The sequence below is a fragment of the Prenolepis imparis genome, unplaced genomic scaffold, assembly GCF_030444845.1.
Source record: "Prenolepis imparis isolate NDT839.2.m4 unplaced genomic scaffold, iyPreImpa1.0 SCAF_9, whole genome shotgun sequence".
Classification (NCBI taxonomy): Eukaryota; Metazoa; Arthropoda; class Insecta; order Hymenoptera; family Formicidae; genus Prenolepis; species Prenolepis imparis.
In genome coordinates, this window is record NW_028141167.1 from 7,332,065 (window position 1) to 7,359,111 (window position 27,047).

A 27,047-nucleotide genomic window follows, 5' to 3' on the forward strand; every position below is an offset into this window, starting at 1 on the left:
AAAGAAATGATTTGAAAATAGGAATATAAACAGAAATTTAATTCTTGTTATAGATACAACATATACAGGGTGTTTCTAAAACTATGTCGGAGATTTTAAGGGCGTATTCTAGGGGTCAAAATAAGAAAAAAAGTTCGTATAAACATGGGTCCAAAAATGCTTTCTCTCTGAGTTATAGCCTCCTAAAGTTGGGGGGAAAATCGAAAAATTAGCTCTCGGAGACTTTCACAGATCATTGAAATTTTGCAGTGTAATAATTAATAGTGACCTTTTACACATGAAACCATTTTTATGTCATTTTGACAATTTGATCCGACTTTGAGAAGGAGATATGGGGGGGTGCTAATTTTCATTTTTGAACCCATGTTTATAAGAACTTTTTTTCTTATTTTGACCTCTAGAATACGCCCTTAAAATCTCCGACATAGTTTTAGAAAATATATATAAAATATAGATTAGTTTCTCTGGCAGAACATGTAATTTATAAAATTAATAATTGTATGTCTGTAAACCTTTGTTAATGAAAGAATGAATTAAGACCGATCACTTCAAATCTATAACACAGGAATAGAACACAGATATAACGATCACGGGATCGTCGTCACCACAAACGGGATGGTGCAGGCTGATGACCGAAAGTTAAAAACGGCATCGCAGATCAATATTACTGTCTGGCTCGCGTAAATTCGGATAATTCAGTTATCTCTCAGCATACATTTTATCGTCCGTCACGCTCGTCGTCTACATGTCTGAATAGTTCGCGAGCTCTGAATTAATTATCGTCAGCTGGTTTTATCCTCTCTAAGATAATTACCGTGGAAACGAATCTCTCTCGAATAATTCCGTCTCTCAATCGGCTTTTTCTATCTATATCTAAAATTCTTTCTTCCTCACAATTTCGTATAAAAGTGATAAAATGCATATCATGAATAAAAAATTATGTAAAATATCAAATTACAACTTGTCTTTTTTGTCATCTTTGTTTATAAACAAAGAAGTTTGTGTTTCTCTGAAGTTGGCGAAAATTTTCTATCCCCTTTATCTCTACTCGACAAATTTCCGCTCTGTGTTTATGCACTCGAGTTTACTCTTTCACACCAAAAACGAGCCAACATGGCGACTTTAATGCATTAATGTGATTCAACGGAAAGTTGGCCACTGTGCCTTCATGGCCGGACGATGGCGAGCGAGATTCACAATTCCGTCACGCTTTAAATGCGACAATGGAGGGGAAATGTTGCGGTCTTAAGCCAAACCCTATGCGGGGACTCGTTTGACAGCGGATCCGGTTTTCCGGGTCGCTCCGGCTACCGGATGCAAGTAGTGCTTTATGGTAGGCGTGGTGCGCAGCGCAAATCGTCTTTCGATGTATGCCTGAGTGATTTCGAATGGGAGAGACTAGACTGAGGAGAGATTCGTCGCGAAAACAAGGGGTTGTGGTATGTAAAAAGCACTCGAGTTATGATCACGGTTTGAAATATTTGTTCTATTTTCAATATGGTTCCCTGGTTGGATGACGGTGCGCTAATTTATCATCGGTCATAAGTAATCGAAGTTAAAAGAGGGTTTGAAACGAGTTATATATTTTAATATCGAATAAATAAAATTTTCGCAATTTACATAATTTAATAATTAATTAAATAAATTGTACTAATATATTATTTTTATTTTATAATAAGATATAAGAATAATAAAACAAAAATAATATATTAATACAATTTATTCAATATATACAATATGGTATGTTTAAATTTGTCAATAATCATCTTTCATTTTCACTGTGTATATGAATTAAAGCATTGAACGTCTGCATCTCAAATATGCACATTTTGTACAGTAAATAATATAAATCTTCGAAATAGTCAAGAGATTTCCATTTTCCATTAAAGGAGGAGTTTCCCTTGTACTGTCCAGAAATACACGTGTACGTAAATACAAACAACCGAATGCTCTCTCTCTGCTTCGCCATCTTTCCCTGTTTTAACGCAGATCGCTTTTTCCAAGTCATTTTAAGCGACGCCTATCTGAAACGGTATAATTAATGCAGCTGCTTCCTTACTCTGGAGCGGAAACTTGTCGCTGCGTAATTTCGCGTCTCATGAAGCACATAGAAGCAAAAAGCGAAGAAACACGAGTAGCAAACTGTTTGTTTTTTTGGATTTAGCTTAACATGCCGTACATCTCAACTCTTAAAAATACAGGTCACGCAATGACCTTAATAATTAAAACGTAACTATTGTTTTTTTTATCAAAAAAATTGTTTTTTCAACGAATTTTTTTTTTCGAAGAAAGATTTTTTAAACAACTAAATCGACACCTTATCTCTGCCTGCTTTACTCTAATCTAGCCCGATCGTTTCATATTTAATCTAACTCTATCTTTCTCTTTTTCTCTATTTCTCTCCCTTTTTGGAGGCAAGAGTTATTCAAGGAAGGAGGTAACGTTGTCGTCGTCTGACAATCACGAACAATGATGGGATCGTGAACAGTTTTTAGACACAATCGACATTGGGAATCATGGTATTGTCGGCGCTTTAAGATTTACCCATCGGCTATAGAGTGTATCCTTTCACAGGCGATCGATCGGATTCTTCGAAGATATGTACACGCGAGAGCGATCGCTAGGGGTTCATCTGCGCGATCTTGGAGCCGACCCAAATGGAAGTGTCGGTCGACATGAGAGACGGATCTCTTCTCTCGATGACTTAATTCGTTTTGACGTCGCAGTTTAACCCTCCCAATCCATTCCCCCATTAGACGACAAACGGTTCTTCTCTCTCTCTCTCTCTCTCTCTCTCTCTCTCTCTCTCTCTCTCTTTTTCTTTCGCTCTGACACACACACTCTTTCTCTCGTTCGTTCTTTTTTTCTTTCTTTCTCTCAGGCACTGTTATTTAGTAGCTGAATTAAAGCGCCATGCTTTGGACAGATGCCAGATCTTGCGATAACGTTAGACCGACGCAACTGGCTCCAATATATAAATATGAATATTGAAACAGTATAATCAAGCGTTAAAAATATATATATTTTACATATATTTATATTTATAAATATATTCGCAAGTTAATAGATAAATAAATTTATAAATTTATTAAAAAATTTACTACGTATTTAACGATTTAATGAATTTAGTATTATACTAGACAACTTTATTCTGTGTGGGCTCAATATGCAGGTAATACGATCCGGCCACGCGCTATTACTCTCTAATCAGGAAATCTGTGTATAATCTATAACTGCATATAAACTGCAGAGTGGATTAACTTTTTATGATATAATCTGATTGTGAATTATCGTTCACTTGAGCCAATAATAAGATAGAAATCGTATAATAGCTATTTTTTGTGTAACTATATATTTACCTAACATATGTGTGCAATAATTATTATCAATTTATTTGTTAATTTGATTATGTTAATTTGATTTGTTGCTAATAGTATTTTAAAATATGTTTTATATATATATATATTATTATTTCCATAACAGGATTTATATCTTAAATAATCTAAAAGTTAAGAGAAATTAGTATTCCAAAGAAGTTTCTTAACTCAATGTTTACTTAATGTGCTGATTTTATTATATTTAGTCAATATATAAATTATATTTAAATGATATTTAAATAACTTTTATAATTAATATTTAAATACTTCTAAAAATATTTACGAAAGTTAAGAACTTTTCCTTTATTACATTCTTCATCATGATGCTCCCAAACTTTTGTCGATAATTGAAATGCTCACTTTGGACTCTTACTCGATTAAAGTCATTATTTATCGCTTCGAAATTAATTTATAATCATGAAATTACAAATTAAACATTTAACAAATATTCATTAATCCATTAAGCATGATTCATCGTATGTCGTGCGTATGTACACATACATACATATATTAAGGACCATCTTTTTAGATAATTTTTATATAATTTTTAACATAATTTATAGGATATTTTATCTATAATTTTATATATATGTGTCACAATATAGTTTTTCAAATACAAAAAACATTTGAAGAATTATAAAATACACATTACGATATATATTCATATATTACTTAAAATATGCGAGAAACATAAAATTATAAATAAATATTTGTCTTGACTCTTTTATCGGAAATTATAGATTAATTAAAGTAGATGAAAATTATTAGTTTCCGCGATACGAAATATATTAGAAAATCATATTTATACATGCGTTAATATATTTTATCAAATTGATATTTTTTTATTATATGTCGAATATAAACTCACACTTATACACAAACTTAATGTGAAGCCAAGCAGTTCTCACAGCTTCGATCATCCCATCACAATAAGGCTGCACGAACGATTAACGTTCTGTCACAACAAGAATGCATGCATTTCTGTTCTTGAACAATTAATGCCATCTCTTTTGAGGTTTCTCCATCGGCTTTGTTGAGTCCTTTTTTCTCTAGGTCATGCTCTCGTCACGTGACGAGAGTAGAATTGCCCTGGGGACGAAAGGGAATCGTCTCGTCGTCAAATGTCAACCCGTAAGCGCAACCACTCGAGTTACTCAAAAGAGAAATATGAATCTGTAGAAGCAGCCGAAAGATTCACATAATTTCATCGTCGGTTCTCAACAATGAAATTTATGCAAGCTCTATAATAGCAATGACGTGAAATTTTATGACGAACAAATTTACATGATAATTAACTATTAAAGTAAGATAAAAATTTTGTTGCATATTATTGTAAAAATTATCAAAAAGTTGCGAATTCTTTTGTTACAAACTTTTTATTTTTTTTTTTAAATAAACTTGCGTTATAATATGAGAATGCCCATAAAAGAAAACTCAAACAATATAATATGATAACGTTCATAAAAGAAAAAAAACCAATAGCATTTCGTTTTTGTGTTTAAAAAATACAGCGACTGAAAATGGTTATCATCGTAATAAATCGAGACAAAGTTCGATAAAATCTTCGCAAAAAACTTATGGTGTCGATTCTGGGAAATTGTATCAAGCTTCTACATGACCACCGTTGGCAATTTCGATACAATGCGCAATAGTTCTGAAATTGCTGGCTTTACTGAGATAGAAAATGTTGGTCTCGAATACAGAGTTGAGAGCATGTTTTTTTTGTGCTGTCTTCAAGAATAAAAATACAAGTGGAATATGGAAATAAAATATGACGGGATGCATCCGAGCGCGGAAAGAAACTTCGAAATCAATAGAAGCTGATATTAGGTCCGTCGAATTTCTCTAGAAAAGCGCACAAAGTATATAAGCTACATCTATACAGAGTTCACAATTCATCATCGATCGACTTTCATACAGTTTATTTTAAAAGCTTTATATATCTCCGAATTAGAAGATTTATATTGCTATTGTATGGATACAAGGCAAATTTAAAAAAATAATAATTTTTTCTTTATTGGTGTGATATAAATATTTTTAAGTGTTAAAAAGCTAAAATGCTGAGAGAATTATATCACAAAGAAAAAGTTAAATTTAATAAAAATTTAAATTCGGCAAAAATTTTATAGTCAGCATTAAATACATATTTATAATATTTTATGAATTCTTTTTTACGCCTTTAATATTTTATTATTTATCTTTTTTAAAGATAAATAATTAAATAATTCTAAGATATCGTATATATTACAAAGGCGGGGTACATCTGCGCAATCGAAGCCTCGTCTGTCATATTCTCGGCAAACAACTGCAACTGCAACTGCGCCCACGCATGCATTTGTCGATATCGAATTGGAAAAAACGTTTTTCTTTGCGTCACATTCCAAGTCCCTTGTTGCGGGATGTGTATCGATAATCGCAGCTGCTTGATGGACTTCGGAGAGAAAACTTTTGACGTGGTACGGATTTGACAATACAACTTTATGAGAGTTCTCTTGTCGCGCGAATCTGACGAATATTTTGCGGCGGTGCGCACATTTACATTTAGATAGAGTTTCATATTTTCGTAACCATTGTCTGAATGAACAATCCGGCGCGATTTCTTGTTTAAAGCTGTGTATAAAGGATTTATCCACGAATATAATATACGTACTTCATTAATTCATCTAAAAATCTGAGAAGCATGTACAATGTATATACAAAAGATGGAAGTTTAATGCCTCTTCTTTATCTTTAATCATAGATATATTAAATTATATATCATCACTCTTCCTTTCACTTTATCACTTTTTTTTATTACAAATTGCTATTAGTAATTTCAATTAGAAGAGCCGCGCATTTGTCAATATGCATCACTTTGTGTATTAGAGTTTGCTAGTAATCTGGAAACTGTATTGTTTGTTAATATATTGGCTATCGCTGTCCGATCACTTTGTCTCTTGACTATATATAGCATCGGCATTGTTGGTTACTGTATAGGAATCTAATAGCAATTCTCTCTCGGATGCAGACAGCTACGATAGAATCGCGTTCATTGGTATGCATTTAAATTAACACATGTGATATTTCGCGACAATCATGATGATCGATGAAATATTCATTCACAAGACAGTACATAATTTCAAATAATAATGTATCTTCTCGCTTTGTGTCAAATTATATATTAATTGAAATTTCGTAATCAGTGTGCAGAAATTCTAAAAACACTGACAAATTTTCTTTTTATAAAGATTTTGCATCGGAAATATTTTTTGCTGGCACATGATAATCTAAAGTTTATGCATTAAAATAAACGTTTTTAAATGTATACATATATAAATAAATATAAACATTACAGATAGAAAGAATTGCTTTTATTATCATAAATAAATAAAAAGCCAATAATTTGTTGCAAAATTATAAATCAAAATTAAAAAGAGTTAAAATTATTTTAACTGATATTTTATATTTTTTGGTTTTAAATGTGTCCGTAAACTCATGTAATAATTTTCCAACAAAGACCTACATGAGTTTGCATGTGTAGTGTGTAATCCTTTTCGTCAAATAAATTAATCGCGTTAATTGTAGCGATAACTTTATTTGAACTGATATCAGTATTATAAATGGATGTCATTCAAATCTCTCGTAATCACATCATGAACAAATAATACCGAATATATCAAAATTATAATTATACATGAAAACTCTCTTTAAAGAGAGATCTCTTCTTAAAATCTTTACTTCTTAATTTTTTATTCACAATTCTATATTATTTTAGATAACAAAATATTTACAATGATGTTTTCTTTTTATTAAAAAAGAGAAATTTATCGTTGTAATTTTTTTTAAATCTATGTGTAATTTGTTTAATTTGTTAACATCTATATTAACACACCTATATTAACACACGCGTTTCGTGCTGGACGAATTGACTTCACGTTCACGTCGCATGAATTGCATGCACTCTACACTGTGTTAGGACTATTAATTTCACTTATAACAATTTTTATAATATTTATAAAATTACAAAAATTATTATATATATTTAAAAAATATGATATATATCAAGAAAAAAAAAATTAACGTTTAATAGCAAAAATTTAAGCAAATAAAATAAATGTATAAACATGATTTCTATAACATGATTTCCATAAAATAAAAAGAAAAAGAATTATGTCTGATAAGCATGGTGATTGCTCGATAAATATACACATATTTGTTTTGTTTGTTCATATATAGTGTATATTTTTTCATCTTTTTTATTTATAATGTATTGTTTTTTTATATTTTACATTTAACGAATAAATATTAGCATATAATTCTCGAATTATACAAAATTATCACAACGATTAATCAAATGCTTGTTAAACTGATATGATAATGAATAGTCTTGATATATAAAGTTTGAAACAAAAAACATTTAAAAAATAGATCGTTATGCCACATGTGTCACGTAATGTTTAGACATCAATATATGATTTATAAAATATGTTATGATAATTTTAACATTGTTAATAACAAAAATATCAAATGATCTGAACGGAATATTTAACGTGAAGCATAACATGAAGCCATTCACGCGGCAGAAAACGTGTTAAATTAAAAAAAAAAGATAGGTAGATTTCGCGAAAACAAAAGACATGACGAACGTGATAAAAATACTGTATAAAAATAGACGGCGGGAAAGTTTGCAGTTTGCAGGGAAAAAACTGAGACGCAAATATCACTGTGTATACCATGTAGACATTTTATATTTTCACTCGGCGGTCATGTTATAAATAGGTCACAATATGAGTCCACCATACCGCTTACAGTCACTTTGTTTACAGTATACATTTTATATAAATGTACTTGTATTAATTATTACTATTCCTTTTACCTCAATAGTTCTACGGGGATACATAGTACATATGTGTTTGCGTTATCATATACATTATGGTATGCTATATTGTATGTATATTATACAAATGTGTGGTACATGCACTGGCACTGCTCGATTGTTTAGTTGCATCCTTCATCAGTTACGCGCAAATACATCTTCAAACTCGTTCCGGCTGTTTGTACAAATAAGACATGATCCGCATAGACAATAGTTTTAAAATTATCTACATACATACATTTATTTCTAATTCTCAATGTTTCTTTTTGTTTATTAAAAGATATTTGCAAAGTTAACATAAAAGTTATAGTTGAATGAAAACGGCGATAATGAAAATATAATATTATATAATTATAATATTTCTCTTTCAAAAAGCTAAAATCTTTTTATATCAGTAAAAAGTTATCAGTCCAAGTGACATTAATCATTCAAAATATCTATAATAATATATATACAAGAAGTATAGATATTATCTTGGAAAGGAGTTTCAGCGGAATTACCGAAATATCCGAATTACATAACCGAGATACGTATAGAATGATTAGAGAGACGATGAAAATTATAGTGCATACGTTTACATCTCCATCTTCGCTGTACAAAAGCAGAAACGTTCAGTATGCAAAATGTGCAGCGGATCTTCATGCGCGTACGCGCATATGTAACACAAAATTATAGATCGTACAAATGAAATTGCTTCTAAATGAAATTCGCTGATATGTTGTAGTCATGTAGCGATTCCTAACGTGAAAGATTTTCGACGGGAATCGCATAAATGCTCTCGTTAGAGACGGGATTTAGTCACTACAAAAAGCCGAAACGTGCTTCGAGCTTCTTTCGCACCTAGACGATGAGTTCGTGGCTCATTACAGGCAGTTGACGATCTGCGCGATCACCGTATTCCCGTAAATAGCTGTTCCGTAAGCGCAAACAACGTGCTAAAGGACGAATAATTTCTAGCAGAATTGTTCTCCGCCAAATATAGTTTACACAATTTCCGGAAGCCCATTATATAATCGCGCAAATCGCGAAAGCTACCTATATTCCACTCTAAGATACTTTGGTCCGTATCTTCATCGCTCATTTAGTGCTAAATGTGATTTGTTGCGTTTTTCTTTGTTGAATATAGAACAATTTTCGTAAATGGACAGTCGCAATTAGCGCTAAATGTGCAGTGAGAATGCGAGCATTTATAATATTTTGCAATGAGTGTACCGCGTTTGCATCAACAGTGTGACTACTTTTAAAGCGATATGTCATGATTCGGTGAAGTTTAAATTGCACATTATATTATGATGATTTATAACGTTGCAACGATTGAAAGACGTCTGTATGTCTTTTAAATTTGGCAGATTGTTGCAACATTAAAATCATTTTTTACAATTGTTACAATATCATAATATAGTACGAACAAAGAAAAACTTAGCGATTATTTAGATTCTATTGATTTATTTAATCACCGATTATATTCATCAAATTTTATAGTTGACATCTTAATGATTTACATGGCCATAAATTTGTAAGTAAAATAATAAGATGTTTCGTAAGAAAATATAAGAATTTGACAAGAAAAATAACAAAGAATAAAAATTTATTTCTTGAATTAATCTTTTTTTAAATATATTTTCTTTATTAGAGATTTAAAAAAATTTTTTTTAAATTAATTCCAAGAGATTAGAAAATGAAATGAATTATAAAAACCTACTATTAAATTTCTTTTCATTTAAATATATAAATCGATATGATTAGGCGTTAGTTTTCTAAAATACAGAATTTATTCGAGTATAAGAAGATATAAGAGGATATCGCACATGTTTTATGGCGTAACTATGCTGATTCAAAGCCGTGATTGGACCCTTAAAGTCTTCGTATAACGGTTAGCACACGCACACGCATACATACATGAATGATCGAATCGTGCATCGCTATTTTATTAGATATACGATGAGGGTGATTCGTTGGACCGCGGCGAAAGGATTGAAAATCGCAGCGAAGAGCTCTCTGCGTTTAAAAAGATTGCATCGAAATCGCATCGACGATCGGGTCAATACGTACTAATGGTTTGGTACAACGTTACCTGATCCTCTATTTTTATTGGACAATCCGCGCTCTTTCCTTTTCAGATGACTATATCGCGAAATAATAAAACATTTCGACAACGTTTCGACAAGATATAATAATAGCTTATACCAGATTTATACGAAGTCAATACGTCGATGCGATTCGCTGTTTTTACAGACGGGTAATGATTATTACGGTATGATGGTGCCGCCGCGTCATATAAATCATCGAAACTTATTTTATCAATAACTCTCATTAATAACTCAGTTATCCAAGTGAATTCGATATTACGATGTTGTTATTATGATAACAATTATCACGATACAATAGTTGTGCAACACTGATATATGTACATAAATTGTAGAGAGACACAAATTAAGTTTAGCGATAATTCCTGTTAATGTCCTTTTTTAATAAAATAATTCAGTTATTTGTATGATACGAGAATTTGTACAATTTATACGGTAATTATTTTTTTATTCAAATTCGAATCGTTTGAAAACGAAAGCTCGGTAAAACGAGAGAATTTTCCTTTGTTGCTTTCAACTTTAGTTATGCGGGCGTAATAATAATCCGCTGGAAAATGTATAGTTTTCGAATGCTTTTTGTCGACGTGACAAAAAAAACGTAAGTTTCGGCATTGCTTTTTTTCGTTTCATAGCGCTCGATTGACGCGATTTTTTTCGACGGAAATTGATTCACGATATACATGAAATGAATATGAACGAACGCATCGATTTCCGCTGAAACAAATACCGATTTTCCACGCTGCGTGATAAAATAAATGTCAATCTATCTATATATACGTCAACGTGTAATTTAAATTCTCGCAAAAAACGAAGTTTAATTTTAATTTTGCTTCTTGACACTTGTATACAATGGAACAATTATGTGTTTTTCATTGCATTAATGCCATCGTTTTTTAGAGTTCTCGCGATTAATTAACATCCTCAAGGAATTAAAATTTTACATGGTTTTAACATTATTCATAAATTTAACGTATAAATTTAACAACCGTACGATAATGTATATATTTAATAAATCTTTTGTAATTATATTCATGAGGAATCATCTTTCTTCTAAACCATAAATTTTGAAAGACTATTGTCACTGTTATCTAATTAATGTCGGTTTTTTGATATACAATTCGACACAGTATATAACATATTTTAATTTCATATATATATGTGTGTGTACGTTTGTGTGTCTCTCTAAACTTTGCGAATTCATTGCGCGATTTATGCTGTTGACTTACGCCATTATCGCACTCGTGGCTCGTAAAAGAGATTGAGAGAGAACGCTAGTTGTAACTACGAAATTGGACCAAAGCGATCAACCATAAGTCATCCCAAAGGAGACTAGGCGAGAACGATGTAGAAAAGTATATGATCGATGTATATGTTTGCACGAGACGTCTCGTCTCGCTGTCGCGGCGAACGAGACCGATCTGCGTGACGTTGCCATGTAAATTCTACGTTAAAGCCTGGACCACAATTCGCGACTCTTGGCGCGTGCAAATATATTCCTATCAGCTAAAACACACGTATGTACGTATCGCTAAAACACATAGCGCAATATCGCGGCAAAAAGTTTATTTCTGACGCGCATTAATGTCCGAGTAATTTGGAACGGAAACATCTCTTATAATGAATACCGATATCACCGGAATCGTTCGGATGTTCGCCAGATTACTCGGAAGTAGATAAAGTACCATTAATATTGTATTTCGCGTTTCGATCGATTTCGCGTTACTGTTAATGCTAATATCGTTCCCGTTTTCGCGCGTTTATCGTTTATTCGTTTCGCGCTGAATGTTACACATTGAACAAGTCAAACGACACACGCGCATTTTTAACGATAATCAGCGTTAAAACGGATTTGCATTTATCTACGGAGAATCAACGAAGAAACTGTGACACGTAAATTCCGAGTCAACCGAGAAAAACATCGTGCTCGTTGATAATGGACGCTCGATTAAATACAGCGAACGCTCATATTGTCGAGATGTCCAGTATAAAAATAAATAAATTCTCTACTTTCTATTCTATTAAAATTCTATCGAAATTCAACGACATTTTTCTCAACAGTACATTTATTAATATAATTACTAATCGACGATACTACTATAGCTATATAGGCGGGGCTAAGTATAGAGGAGAGGACCGTAATCAGAGATTCAAAATTTGTTCTATCTCGGTGGTGTTCCAAGTGTTACTTGCTTGATACATACACATACATATATATATATGTATGTATGTATGTATATAAGTATGTAAACATGATTATCACAAAGTACCACTGCCGACTCATTCTCAAGTACAGAATTATGCCGCATTCGTATAATAAATCACGACAAATATCATCTATCGTTCGATATATCATTATATCCTATATCTCGTCATTTTATTGGCTTAGGCATTGTAATAAATTTCTATTTCTCTCTCCGACGACAGAAAACGCACGTAATGTTGCAGGACTAATGGAATGAGAACAAAAAGTCAGATCACTATCTATTAATTTGCAAGCGTATGAATTTTTTGAAATAGAGATGAATGTTCACATCTCCGTATCTATTTTTTCTCTATATAAAACTCGTGAATTGTTGATTTTTAAATATCAGTTATATCTTTTCCTAGTTCTGATGTTCGGAAACGACATAAAATTTTTTTGAAAGAAATTTTAAAAACACTGCATATAAAATAAATATTATATTTAAAGACAAAATAACTTAAGAGATAAATACAAAAATTATATTGTAGACATGATCACTCACATTCACGCATTTAGGCATGCACGTTGATGACGCTAAACGTAAATAGCGCTGACGATAACTTAGATAAGTTAATCAATGATAATTCATCAAACATAATGACTGGCTATACAGGACGCACAATGGATAGTATGATCAATTATTCTCATAAATAACGTAAAGCGCGATTGATTAAGTTATCAAAACAAAGTCGCGGACGAGTTAATGGTATTTCCATGACTCTCGTTGTAATTTTCCCGTTGTAATTTACAACTTCTCTATATTTTCGTTGATGTTTGTACGTTTATTAAGAACGCACACGGTCGCACTGACACCATAGCGCGAATATTGGGGACGAATAATACATGATTTATTAAAAAATATATTTTATTTCATTTTTTTCTCATTATTATCGTATCATAATGTACGACATATTATTTAACCCTCGGACAGCGTGACAGCTGCGCGCACGGTGAAAGCTGCATGAATTTTGACATAATAAAATTTCTTTTGTATCTCGGGTTAAAATTTTATAATAAATTTTAATTATATATTTTTATATGTGTATGTGTGTGAGTATGTGTATGTGTGTGTAAATCTCTTTTTTTTCTTTTTTTCTTTTTTTTTAATATTGTATGCAACAATTAAAAGAAAAATATTTTTATAATAAAAATTATTGATATTTTTGTTGAATGCACACATCGAATATTGGTTGCAATTATCGTACAAGCTTTATAAAACATTCATAAAATATAGGTCATGAATGATTCGGCTTTCGCCGATGCGGAGGGTTAACGTACATTATACTACGTAAAATTTTTTAAATTATATATTTTTCGATTATCAATCGATGCATGGCACGCACAATTTGAATTTTTGCGCAAAAAAAATTATCTATCATTTATCAAAATTAATAACAAATATCTGTTATTTAAATAAAATTGTGATTTTATATCTATTTTCTATTTGTATAGTATAATATTGTCATGTAAATATTGTAAATTTACATGTCATTAAATTCAACTCTTTCATTCTCAAATTAGTTCTATCAAACTGGCGATTTAGTGTACGGTAAATATACAGCGCATCGATTTACATATTTTTTGTCTTCTCCCTTTCTGTTCCGTGATTTCTACTTAGGGGCTTTTTATGTTGAAATAGATACTATAAAATTGCGGAACGGCCATTGAATTTTCGTCAATGAAAATTGATACGCAATTTATCGATATGCATACAAAACTAACAAATATACTTTTACAATTTTAGTGATTTTTAAAACTAACAATGAACTCCGTGTTGTCACTGTACTCAGTAGGACTTTCATTTACGTTAAATATAGCGTCGTGATATAGTTTGATAAAATTTATCAGATATACAGACACATTTGCCATTAATGGTGCGATTCTGAATACGATTCAAAGTGATAGATATCTAAAAAAATAATGAAAAAGGGAAGGAAGACGTAGATAATAATCATTAATGTTACTATGAATCGTACGAAAAAACGACACATAATTTTTATAATAATTATCAATCATAAAGATACTTAGTAAATTTAACTTAACATGATTATTTCCTATTCGGAACTGGATCACTTTTACAATCAAACATTTACGCATTTAAACTTGTTTAAAATTTTCTTAGTTATATATGTAAATTTTGTATGTATATGGACACGTGTCTCTGACCGTCATATGATATATGATTTATGTCCGTAGCTGTCACATTTGACTGTAACATATAGCCATTGCTTTTAGGAAACCAACTGTAATAAAATTCACATTTCTATAGACGAAACCTTAATTTAATCGCCATCTGTCACAATCTCAATTGAAATTTTGTACCATTGTCCAACATGTAGCTAGAGGGTTTTATAATTCCAAAGACATTTTATTTCACAAGGAACAAAATGTTCCTTCTCATGAGGAAAATTCTAACAATAATATTTTGTTCAAACATAAAATATTTCAAAGCAAGCGAACCATGCTTTCGATTTATTAATCGATACAATTTCAATTATTTTTTGTTTAAGAATGAGAATGTTAGCGAATAATTATTTTGCATTTTTTTCATTTCTTTCAAATTTTTATTTTTACTTAGGTCATTTTTACGTGTAATTGTCAATGTGAAAAAGTAAAAAGTAATAAAAAGTATTCTTTTTTTCTGATGTTCGTTCGATTGGAAATCGAACAGAATTTTCACTCGTTGAAATAATGGTAAACGAATAAATGACGAGTATGGAAATATCGTGCAAGGCGCGTTCCCAGCGGAGATTTATTTTACGGTCACATATACGTTGATGAGTTGAGGTACAGCCTTAATTACGACACGATCACTGTATTTATTTATTCCGTACATAGACGATTAAGTATGGACCCGTTTTCGAACCAGTCGCAAGTGCAAACGTAAGAACGATGAAGTAAAATTAACGGCCATTGAAACATTTTAATTCACATAGATCACCTATCGTTGCATTTGGTCAGATTTTTGTTGGAGAAATTATTCTTATTCACACGTGTGTAAGAATATATATTTACATGTACAATGTGTATATGTATTATACAAATAAATGCTGTTGCTTTCGTGTACTTAAAAAGCATTCGCGATTTTCCTCGTATGAGATCCAATACGATGACTATATAGATACATAAAGAACGATTAAATTATAAATCATATAATTAACATCCATGAATCTTGCTTTATTTTTTCCATGTAGTAATAAAAATGATGTAAATTATTTGCTACATTTAGATAATATAAAAAGTAATAATATTTATCAAAACGTATAAATACTTGTGCGCACGAATATGCATGTTTTCTGTAGCAATATTAAATATGAGCAGATTCACGCGTTTGCGATGAAATAATTTCATTAAAACGGGGAAAGTTTATTTATGCATATTCGCTCTTTATATATCTATAGTCATGTTGCTCGTTATTTGCATTTAGGCAAAAAAACAATCTCTCTCAAGAGTTATATTTTAGCTTATAATGAAGCTTGTTAATGTATTGATTTAATTGACGCATTTGTGTTTGTGTGTGCCTTTCCTCTCCTCCCAGTTTATTATCTATTTTTTTTCCTTGATATATTTCGCATGACAGAGTATCGAGATGCGATCGGTCGCATCGTAATTGCAAAAGAATAACACAAGTTGGATCGAAGTTCTTGACGTAAAAGATACTCGAGACGCGTATATAACGTGCATCATATGATATGTCGACGAAATTAAATATATCGTCAGCCTAATTATAAAGCTTCCAAAGGACCCCGCACCGGTCATAGGGGGAAAATGTCTTTCTGCGGATTTGGCTAATTTTTGGATATGTTGTAGTTCTCGTCATTCTGAACAAATGTCTCAACGGGCAGAATGATCTAATGAGCCGTTTCCGTGCTACAAGCCCTGAAAGGTCCAGATTTAACATGCAAAAGTATAAGTTTTTCGACTCGAAATAAGGAAGGATGGATTTTTTTCTTCGATTCTTAACTGTATTGATGACAATTATTGTTTAGAGTCGTATAAAGACAACGGATGTATGTAGTACAGTCCAATCTATGTGGATTTATAATGTATGTCAATTATAAAAGTGGACATATAATGTGTATGTATAAGTTGAATATATATTTATTGATATTATATATATAGTTTATAACATCCGTTGTCTTTATACAACTCTTAACAATAATTATCATCAGTACAGTTAAGAATTGAAGAAGAAAAATCCATCCTTCTTTATTTCAAGTCGAAAAACTTATATTTTTACATGTTAAATCTGGACCTTTCAGGGCTTGTAGCACGGAAACGGCTCATTAGATCATTCTGCCCATTATTGAGACATTTGTTCAGAATGACGAGAACTACAACATATCCAAAAATTAGCTAAATCCGCAGAAAGACATTTTCCCCCTATGACCGGTGCGGGGTTCTTTAGGAATGTTCATTTTATTGTTGAAATTGGGATGACTCTTTTTATATGCGCGAGCATCGAATGTACTATGATAAATTTCGTAAGTTTAAGATTAATCGTCGCTGTATCAAAAAGTTTTATACTGTGGGAAATGCATTAAAGCTTACAAAAAAAAAGACTAAACTTCTAAAAATTTATATGCTGGTTTTAAAATTCTTTACATTTAGAACAACGATATATTTATGAATGTTTATATGTTCAATGGCATTTGCACGTATACCCTCATTTTATTAAACAACTTTTATAACGTCAAAATCTTTTACATAACAACTACGGATGAAAGGGATCGTAGAGTAAATCGCGCATTTTTACTGAGAAACTCACTCATTGACCCACTTTCGCTCAATTTAACATATACTTTGCTCTAACTCATCTAACCATCTCAGTTATTACATCTTACTTGAAGTGGAAATTTTTATCTTCGATTCTTGATTTATTCTACCATTCTATTCGTCTATTTTCCTATAAATTCAGCATGATGGATAGATTTAATTTTCACCTGATATTAAGCTGAATCCTCACTCTTATCCTTTTGTCGTGCAATACATCATCGTATCTTTTATTCTTTGTTTCACGAACAATAGAAAACAATTTTTTTTTAACCTTTAATTAACTGGTCCGGAAAGAAGCACTTTTACGTAGAGAAATTTCAGCGAAAACATCAGGCGTATCATTAATTGGTTCATTATTTTTTATTTTTTTAATTATACTATTTTTTAATTAATGATATAACACGAGAATCATTATTTATATATCATTACCTCGAAACTTAACGAGTGAAACAAAACAACACGCTCGATGATGCAAATATTGATAGAAAAGTTGTGTATGTGAGAAAGTATATATATCTTTGTATATTTGCACGGGTATATGTGTGTAGTAGCCGTGTAAAAACCTATTTATAATGCCTCCGATGGTCGACAAGTTTCACTCAGGACAAATATATAATATATAATGACTTAATCGATCGCATTATACAATTGGCGTACGAATTGATAGTACATAGCTAATAGTTAGTACGCGCGTCAAAGTATGTTTGATTCCTTTTGAGACTCGATCCAAAGCTTTTCTCATTCCAGCATACTTACTTCGATGGACTGTATCTTAAATGAGAGTTATAAAATATTATTTGAATGCGATAGCGTGGAACAAATAAAGATATAAAAAGTGATATTTTTTCGTGCGAAATATAAATCCACTTTGACGTTTATCATTTGAATTATCTATTTCTTTATGAAAAAAGAAATAATTGAAAAATCTGCAATTTTTCAAAATTTAATTTGGAAATAGATAAGAGAAAGAATGAGAAAAGTGTAATGAGAGTTAAGGAATAATATCTCCTATACTTTATATGTTTCATCCTAGTTGAAGTATCCTTAATCAGATCCACTTACCTGCAGCCGACGTTCGATACTATCGAGAGATAACGAAAAACGATTGGAAGCTTTGACATGTCGACGAATCGCAACGAGCGATCGTTGAATTCTATATTTCTCCTACGCGAAATTTTGCACAAGTATTACCCCTTCGCGAGAAAGATAAAGACAGAGAGAGAGAGAGAGAGAGAGAGAGAGAGAGAGAGAGAGAGAGAGAGAGAGAGAGAGAGAGAGAGAGAGAGAGAGAGAGAGAGAGAGAGAGAGAGGGAGAGAGAGAGAGAGAGCATCGCGAATTACCGGGACGCAAAATTTCGATATCACTTCCGTCACTGAGCGAACGGAGGCACACAATTGTCACAGTCACTGTATCTACTTTTCCCAGACTTGATTCGATGAAGCGGATTTGCGCGTCAGTTCGGCCGGAGAGATAGGAGAGTACGTCGTCTTCGTCGATGTCGTCATCGTCGACATCGATGTCGCTCGATAAGTCGATACCGGGGTTTCGTTCTTTGTCCCAGGGCGGTTTTCCCCTCCGTACGATTTTCTGCTTCGGAACTAAGTAACTTGGAAAGCTGCGAGTTCTTCGCGTTTGGGCGAACCGCCACTTTGCGCGGTGACGTTACACGGTTAAAACTGCAATCGTAAAATTTCCGCGAATTTTCTTCAACTTGGCGCGGTCTTCAAACGTGGTTCGACGAGATTTTTGACGTGGCGCGTTTTCCATGGGGGCGGATTTACGTGGAAACTAATGAAACTCGAGTTCAAGAACTTTAAGTTATCAAGAAAAATCTTGCGGAATAATTTTATTCAGAAATATTCATCAACTTTTCAAAACTTGTATATGGTATAAAATAAGATGAAACGTGTTTACCACAGTTGTTCACCCTTATTTATATGCTTGCTGACAGAGCTAGGCGATAAAAACAGAAGAAAATCAATAAACTCCTACGTTGAGACGAATTAAAAGAATCAGGAGATCAATGATTAGTCTTTCGAATAAATCGCTCGCTATTAAAACGATGTAGAATTCCTTGACAAACATTCTCAGGAGAAAAAGAATATACGGTTTAATCATGTCGATTCAATCAGATTGCTCAGGTGATTTAGATTTCTGCATTTAATTCTGTATAAAAAAAAGAAGCATTATTTTTGTAAGAGTGAAATCGGATATTCTTGTTTTGATACGAATGAAGGTCTTCGTATCGATTTCCTCTCTGAACCACAGCTAAGACACGCTTAAATCGAAACTACGGAGTTTCGTAGACGAAATTCTTCAGAAAATATTCTCTGTTTTTATCCTCTGCTACTGGGGCAAAGACGTGTTCCTTCCAGTATCATTCTTACAGCAAGGTCTTCGGGTAATCTTCTTTCGTCAATGAAAATTTTATTCCGTTTCCTTTCGTTGCTACGAAATATGGTTGAGTCCAAAAACCATGAAACTATGAGAACTTTTCGCGTCGATTTACTCAAAATTCGACTTAAAAATGAAGTGAATTTGATATTAATACTTTAACACATTTTGAAAAATAATCGTTGCAAAAAATTATCGCCATGCATTTAATATTGCACGAATATATTGTTACAAAATATCAATTATATACTATCTTCTCTTTCACATCACATTCCACAAAATTAATTGGGATAAACGAATCGAGTCACAATTACATGTTTCCGCGTAGATTCCATTATAATACCCTCGTCAAGCTGTTAATTCCTTCGCGATCGATCCGGATCCCCCACCGTTTCCCTCACATTCACCGATCTCCTTTGCGAAAAATACGAAGACTCTATCCGGGATCTCACACGTGTCAGAGCCGAGATCTCGATTATTCACGAAAGCCCCATCGTCGATCTATCTTTCCTCTCGCGACCTCGTTATTCGTTTTCCCTTTTCCGTCTCTCCTGAGTTTCCTGTCGCAAATTCTGCCCCCGCGGCCAGCGTCCTCGTTATTACGGCAAACTTTTAAGATTATGAGCCTCTTCCTCCTGAGTTCTTCCGCCACCGGCAGCAAGACTCCGCGTTTCGCCCGTCGCATCGCTTATTTATCATAGCTCAATGATATCCGGCGCACGAAACTGCACTTTGCTGCAATACTTCACCTCCTGCACGATCTTGTTACCGCCTTCCTCCCCGTCGTCGCTCCGCTCGTCATCGTCGTCATCCACCTCCTCCTGTAGGTCCTCCAGGACCTTATGTCTGTCTAGACGCCAGCCTCCATCTCTGCCGCCGGCCGTCGACTTCTTCTTCTCACGGATTTTATTCTGGCGAACGGATCGCCGTGGTTATTTGTATCTGAAAGTCGATCAGAACGGGAGCACTTTGGAGCGTGAGTGCGCTCTTATCGATCTCGCGGGGGAGTTTGTCGCCTTATGTATAAAAAAAGTTGTTTTTTTTATCTCATTTTTAATATAGCTTTCTATATCGCTGTGACATAGATCGAGTGGGGAAACATTATCGAAACTATATATGTATATCGTTTCAACGATTATAATTTTAGTAATGGTTAGATAACGGGCGCTATCAACAAACACACAATGATTTCGACGAGTCAAGCATTTGGCATTTCGTGCGTATCATTCATATGCGGAATAGAAAACGGGCTAGATCGCGATACAGTTATTTTTGCGAAGTCTTTTAACTCATATCTTTTGTAATCGTCGCGAATATTTTAATCACGTCGTTCTGTTTAACACGCAATGTAAGCTATGAGCGAGATATTTACATTTCGTTGACGATAGGAACATAATTTATGTGCGTATATATACGAGCCCTATACGATACATGCTTTTCGTGCTATTTGGCTCTACAAATGTATCGAGTATTGTAATAAGCAAATTGAAACACGATATCGTCGAAATATATTTCATCGTCGTACTCGTCGTAAAATAGTTTTCATCGTCAATTCTACAAAAATTGGGTCAACGTCGCACGTTATTTTCATTAAGTCATAATTGTATTTTCCAAGAAAAAAATCGTATCACGTGTCTAATTGTAAGTTATTCTTCCATTTTGAAAATTTTTAGGAAAATTAATCTTGATTGGAATTGTCGCTTTCTATATCTGCAATTCATAAAAAGAGAAATTTTACGAATTATTTACAAAAATTTATACACGAAAATATAATTCACACAAGATATAAGTGTTCGTAAATAATGGCTAAAATTTTTTTATACATTTTTTAATACATTTTAGAGATATCGTACTAAAATAGATCTAACGTTATCAGCTTCTAATTAAGATAACTGATCTCTCTTTTTTTTTAACAAATCCTAAAACGAGATATTCCGAATACGCCAAAAAATGACTTACCGTTCTGGTAAAGGGCATTCCAAAATTCTGCAGAAAGCCAGACCGATCGCCACTATTAGTATTACAAATAAAACCGCGTACACCACACACAGATGAACTAAAGAAAAAATATAGAGCGTTTTGTGACACCATCGATTGGGCGCGTACAACAAAAGTTCGTATTCCGGCCACATTATATGCAGTATCCAATAATGTCCTGGAACAAAAAAATAAGAAAGCATACGACACGATGAACGACAAATAAACATCTTTGAAGTTTGAGCAATATAATACAAAGGAGAATGTTATCAAGTTTAAACAATATTGGAACTCTATATTGAAAAATATTTCTTTGAAAGTACGGGTAGAAAAATTGTTTTTCTTCGCTCGTTCGTTTTCACACTCAACTAAAACCTTGCTCTTATTCGACCCAAAAACTTTCGAATCAGAGTAACGATCTCGCGGAGTTACGTGGCATACATATCAAGTGCTCGTGATTAAGCAGCCTGCAATTACGTCCCGCACTCCGACCAACAAATTGTCGCGTTTCGTCATACGACACTCGCAAATTGGCGCACTTTATCAAATATAAATATTGCACAACGATGCCTGGTCACGAACGGTTGGAATCGTCATAACGCAATGGATTTTGTAAACGCGAAATTTTTTTTTGCACGCAGATTTACATATATTTTTACAACACTTTATATTCCTTGCTATTTTACGTGAACTCGTATTAGCAGGAAATAAAAGAAATCTCAAGCTTAAAAAAAAAATAAAAAAATATGAGTCTATCGATATAACATAATAGATACGAAGCAATATAATATTAACATATACTGATAATTTATGAAAAAAGAAAATAATTGTATATTTTAATCAAAGATAATATTGCGCATTTTTGAGACATCTCTTAACATCAATTTATTTTTCATCACACATAGAATGTTAAAGTTGTCCAATGCAAATTTAAACAAAGCCACTTAACTGATATTTACTTAAAAATTTACTCGTAAGAATAATGGAACAGAAAACATTGCGTAATGATCAATCTAGGAAAAAATACAATACACACTATAATATTTATGCAGTAATACAAGATCGCGATGAAACTATTCTTCGAGCATTGTTTCATTCATTTAAATTAAAAATTCTTATTATATCGCGCAAAATTTTATTCAAAGAATTTTACTTAGAAAACAGGATAGCGATAAAATTAAATTACTCTGCAAAATAATATAAAATAAATAATTAATATAAAATAATTAAAGGAAATTTAGTAGGTAAAATAAGAAAATTATTAAAAAATGATAATTACTTTTATCATTTTTGATTTATTTTGCACAATAATAATCTTCTATTATTTATTCACGTTTGCATAAAGTAATTATGGAATCATGTAATCGAATATTATGAAGCACGCGTTTTCGTAATACGGCTTTGCACTTGTTGAATAAATCCTCTGCGGTTTTAACGCTCAGAGAGTTTGGGTGCTGCTGGTGCAGGATGTATAAAACGCCGCGGGTATAATTCCGAACGAAATTTCAAATTACTTACCTAACGCGAACCATGCGACCAGGAAGCACGATAGAACTATGGAGAGTAATTTCATAGGTGAGACGTATGGTCTGACGGCAGGAACGGAAAGGACTTCCGGCCTGCGAGAGCGTATCTGCGAATAAAGCGCCCAGAACATGCGTACGACGCCTAGAACTCCTCCAATCAGCATGTAGACAGGAATGTATGGCTCTTTCGGGCAATCCTTAATGAACTGCACACCTACAACAATAAACTCAAATATGACTCGACACATTCGCCATTTGTTACGATATAAAAAAAAAATCTGCCATACACACGTCACATAGAAGTTCTTTATAATATATATTTATGTAATATATTATGTGTATATTATATTTATATTATATTTAGCTTAAACACATGTGTATATGGCTGTGTATGTGTAAAATTATTTCTGATTAAACATTACATATAGAAATTTCGATTTTACGTCGCATCGCGGCAGTAAAATGTGATAATTGATGACACGACTTTTGTTTCTTCCCGCGAAATTTTTCTCGTTAGTGGAGCTGTCTTTTATGACATTTTCCATTTATATCAGTTCTTTTTATGTTTGTGACCCGAATACTCTATTTCATAGTTCGTGCGCCAAGCAGCAATAACATATTACAATAATTTGCTTAACGCTCTCTTTCTCTCTCTTTTTCTTTATAAACTCATTATTATTTTCGAAAAGAAAAGAGGAAAACATCTCTTAATCGATATTCTTGCTCATCAATTAAGATCTAACGTATATATGATGTGCGTCATTATTATGCGCTTTTTGTAGCGCCAGCGAGGAATAATTTAGCATTAATTGCGTGTTGCCTGACGTCTATCCTGTATATCACGTCCTGATTCTACGTCCAACTTAGGATAACATAACATGCAAATACGGTTCTCCACTAGTACACTCGAACACGTTGTTATTATGCACATCTTGCATACACATATGTAAACTATCAAATTTCTGCTATTACATAATCTCTCTGCATTAGTTTCATAAAAAATGTATTCTGTATATTTTAGCTACGATAAGAAATCAATACAATTATTATAAATACTTAGACAGTTGTTGCAGAGATAATATAATACGTTTAAAAAATTACACATACACAAACATACATATATACATATACATACATATGTATATAGTATATGTGAGTATATATTATATTTGAAAAAAGAGCACTTTGAAGCAATTTATATCATGTCAACAGTTTAAATATCTTTATTTCGAATGTAATGCTGTAACGATTACGAAATTACGAAATATCTGAGATATATGACGATCAAATTTCGCATAAGACAAACGATCGACAATCATGATATGTCGATTGCTTCCTTTTCTTCTTCCGCAATCCAAGTTAGGCAATAAGGTAATTTTCTTAATGGTATTCTAATACGTTGAATCTTCAATGTGCTCCACATTGTTCCTTGAATCAGTCCTTTTTTATGTTATCCTAAGATTTTTAAGTACCTTATCAAATATTTTTATGACCCTTTCATGTTTTTGTGTCGTAATTCATGAAACGTTTAAATCTCATTCGGCAATTTGTGGCTATTTTTCGTGGTTCGTCTACGCTATTATATTATCGATTGCAGTTCTTATCGGGTTGACTTTGCCGGAAGGTGAATGCACCAAGCCTGCAATAAATTAGGTTGAACATCCATGCCCCTTATAGCGCGAATAACCGACTATAGCCGAGAAATTAAGTATGCTTGCATGCCGTAAGCTCAACACGCTAGCGATTCGCGTGTCGTAATCGTGGCAGCATTAATTAACTCGGAAACGATGTCGTATATTTCGTAGAATTTCGAATCCTGTTATACTCAATCCGGCCGGAAAACAAATGCACTTTTGCTGCATGTGATACCGTAATTTATTTGGCTTAGAAAAAGACTCATTGCATTCAAATTGAGTATATTTAAATTACGTGTACTGTGTAAAATTACAAAAGAATAAAATTGAAGAAATTTTATTTCAGAAAATTTATAACAATTTGTTAGCAGAAGTTAGATTTTATTTATTTTACACTGTTATGCATATTTCTCCTCGTATTACTGGGAATATTTACTAAATATTTGCATTTTGCTGGTTGAAATTCTTTTCACGTTAAAGAAAAACGAAGAGAACGCATTATTACATTTTATTGTAAAATTTTGCAACGCGAGAAATAAATAAATAAAAAGTTATCTTGAGTTATCAGAGAGATTTATTTAAATTACTTTTAGATTTATCCCGAAGTTTAATTATACTCAATTTATAATTGCATTAAATTTCGAGAATATATTAGTGTTCTTTTCTCACAAATATTATCATTATGTTAGACACAATATGAAAAAAATACACATTTAATGACTTACTAATAAATTATACTATAAATCTAATAAATTATAAATTGGCATTACATCGTATATTGCAAACAATATGATTAACTGATAGATTGTAAACTGCAAAAATAGTCAGTTAATAAATCTCATTTACTTGTCTCAATAAAATTTCAGACTAGTATCGTTCATGATGGTACGAAATATATTTGTGTCAGAAAGACATTGGTAAAAAAATCTTATCTTTCAATTGGTACGTTCTCCACGTAAACTATCATTGAGAATTATCTTTCGTTATCAGAGAATCCGTACTTTTAACCCAGTCTCGATTCAGAAATTAATTGAAAAGTAACAGACTAAGACCATATAGTACTCGTACTGTTGGGTATTAAAAATTTTCTTTGATATTTGAAATTATTCCCATCGGATGTAATTCATAAAGGTATTTCCTTAAGAAAAGTTTAAGACTAATAAAAGAGTCAATTCTCTCAAGAGATATGTAACGGAGGAAATTTACATGAAAAAAGGTCGGAAGGTTTCGCAAAGTTTATTGAAACATGAAGAAGTTAAAGAGAACATCTTGTTCAATCATTTATTCTTCATCATTTTTTGAAATGAACTGAATCTTCTATCTCTCTTATAAAATATTCATATGATAACTTTTTAAAGTAATATTGAGAAAGAGTATAGCATTGAAATGTAACAAGACGAAAGGATATTAAATGACGTTATATTAAAGAGTGATACATTAACAGTATTTGAATTTTAAAAAGTGCTATGATGATCAAAGAGTAGAGATAAGCTTTATCACCTTCCTAAGTCTCACGAAAGCCCGTCGTTAATTCTTAGTATAGATATATACCGAGTATATCGATCCGCTACGTCTATGAGGAAATATAAGACGGATCGAACCGAGAGGAACCTAAAGTCACTCTTTCGACCTACTTATCCGCTACTATTTGTTATATAATATTCATTATGCTGTTCGAATACTTTCCCTTATATAATTAAATTATTCATGCGTGGCCAATTATCGGTCAAAGACCTATCGATTTTAGCGTGACCGAGATTATAATTGAAGCCGTCATTATTCATGACTCTCTTTACTCACCGAAGATGAACATCAAGATAGGCACAGTGGACAGACAGGTCAGACATATGGTGAATGTCATCGTCTTGCTGATAACTCTCAAAGCGCGAAAGACGAAATCGCAGATACCGTTTGCCTCCAGATGAGCGTCTTTCAATTGAAATACGACCGAGCCGTAAGTCGCGACGCCGAGATTCGCGGTTTCTGCGTCGCCCTTTTCAGGTGCCTTCGCACCGCTGGCGCAAAGCCGTCGCGACTCGTCGCCTGAAAGCTGAAAGCACACAAGACAGCTCAAATCAGATTTTCTCTAATATAATGCAATCTTGTTTTGACTGACAAGTTTATTCTGATTAATATATACGCGCGACGTTAGATCGTACTATGGAAACGACTTGATAA

General features: G+C 32.6%; 1 protein-coding gene and 1 long non-coding RNA gene across 4 annotated transcripts in view; one reads left to right on the forward strand and one right to left on the reverse strand.

The window, feature by feature from the left end:
- LOC145940353 (uncharacterized) overlaps positions 1-27,047 on the forward strand; it is a 126,876-nt gene that overhangs the window by 36,546 nt on the left and 63,283 nt on the right. The window lies entirely within an intron of this gene.
- The window catches only part of LOC145940344 (uncharacterized), a 33,370-nt gene continuing 24,885 nt past the window's right edge, over positions 18,563-27,047 (reverse strand). Inside the window, exons 5-8 of one of the 2 annotated variants that reach the window (XM_083045394.1) lie at positions 26,670-26,919; positions 23,228-23,449; positions 21,692-21,887; positions 18,563-20,674 (exon numbers count right to left, since the gene is read on the reverse strand). In XM_083045394.1, coding sequence (XP_082901520.1) covers positions 20,665-20,674; positions 21,692-21,887; positions 23,228-23,449; positions 26,670-26,919 — 678 coding nt within the window. In that variant the 3' untranslated portion in view covers positions 18,563-20,664. Of the gene's footprint in view, positions 21,443-21,691; positions 21,888-23,227; positions 23,450-26,669; positions 26,920-27,047 lie in introns of both variants that reach the window. The other variant, XM_083045393.1, reaches the window with a different exon arrangement.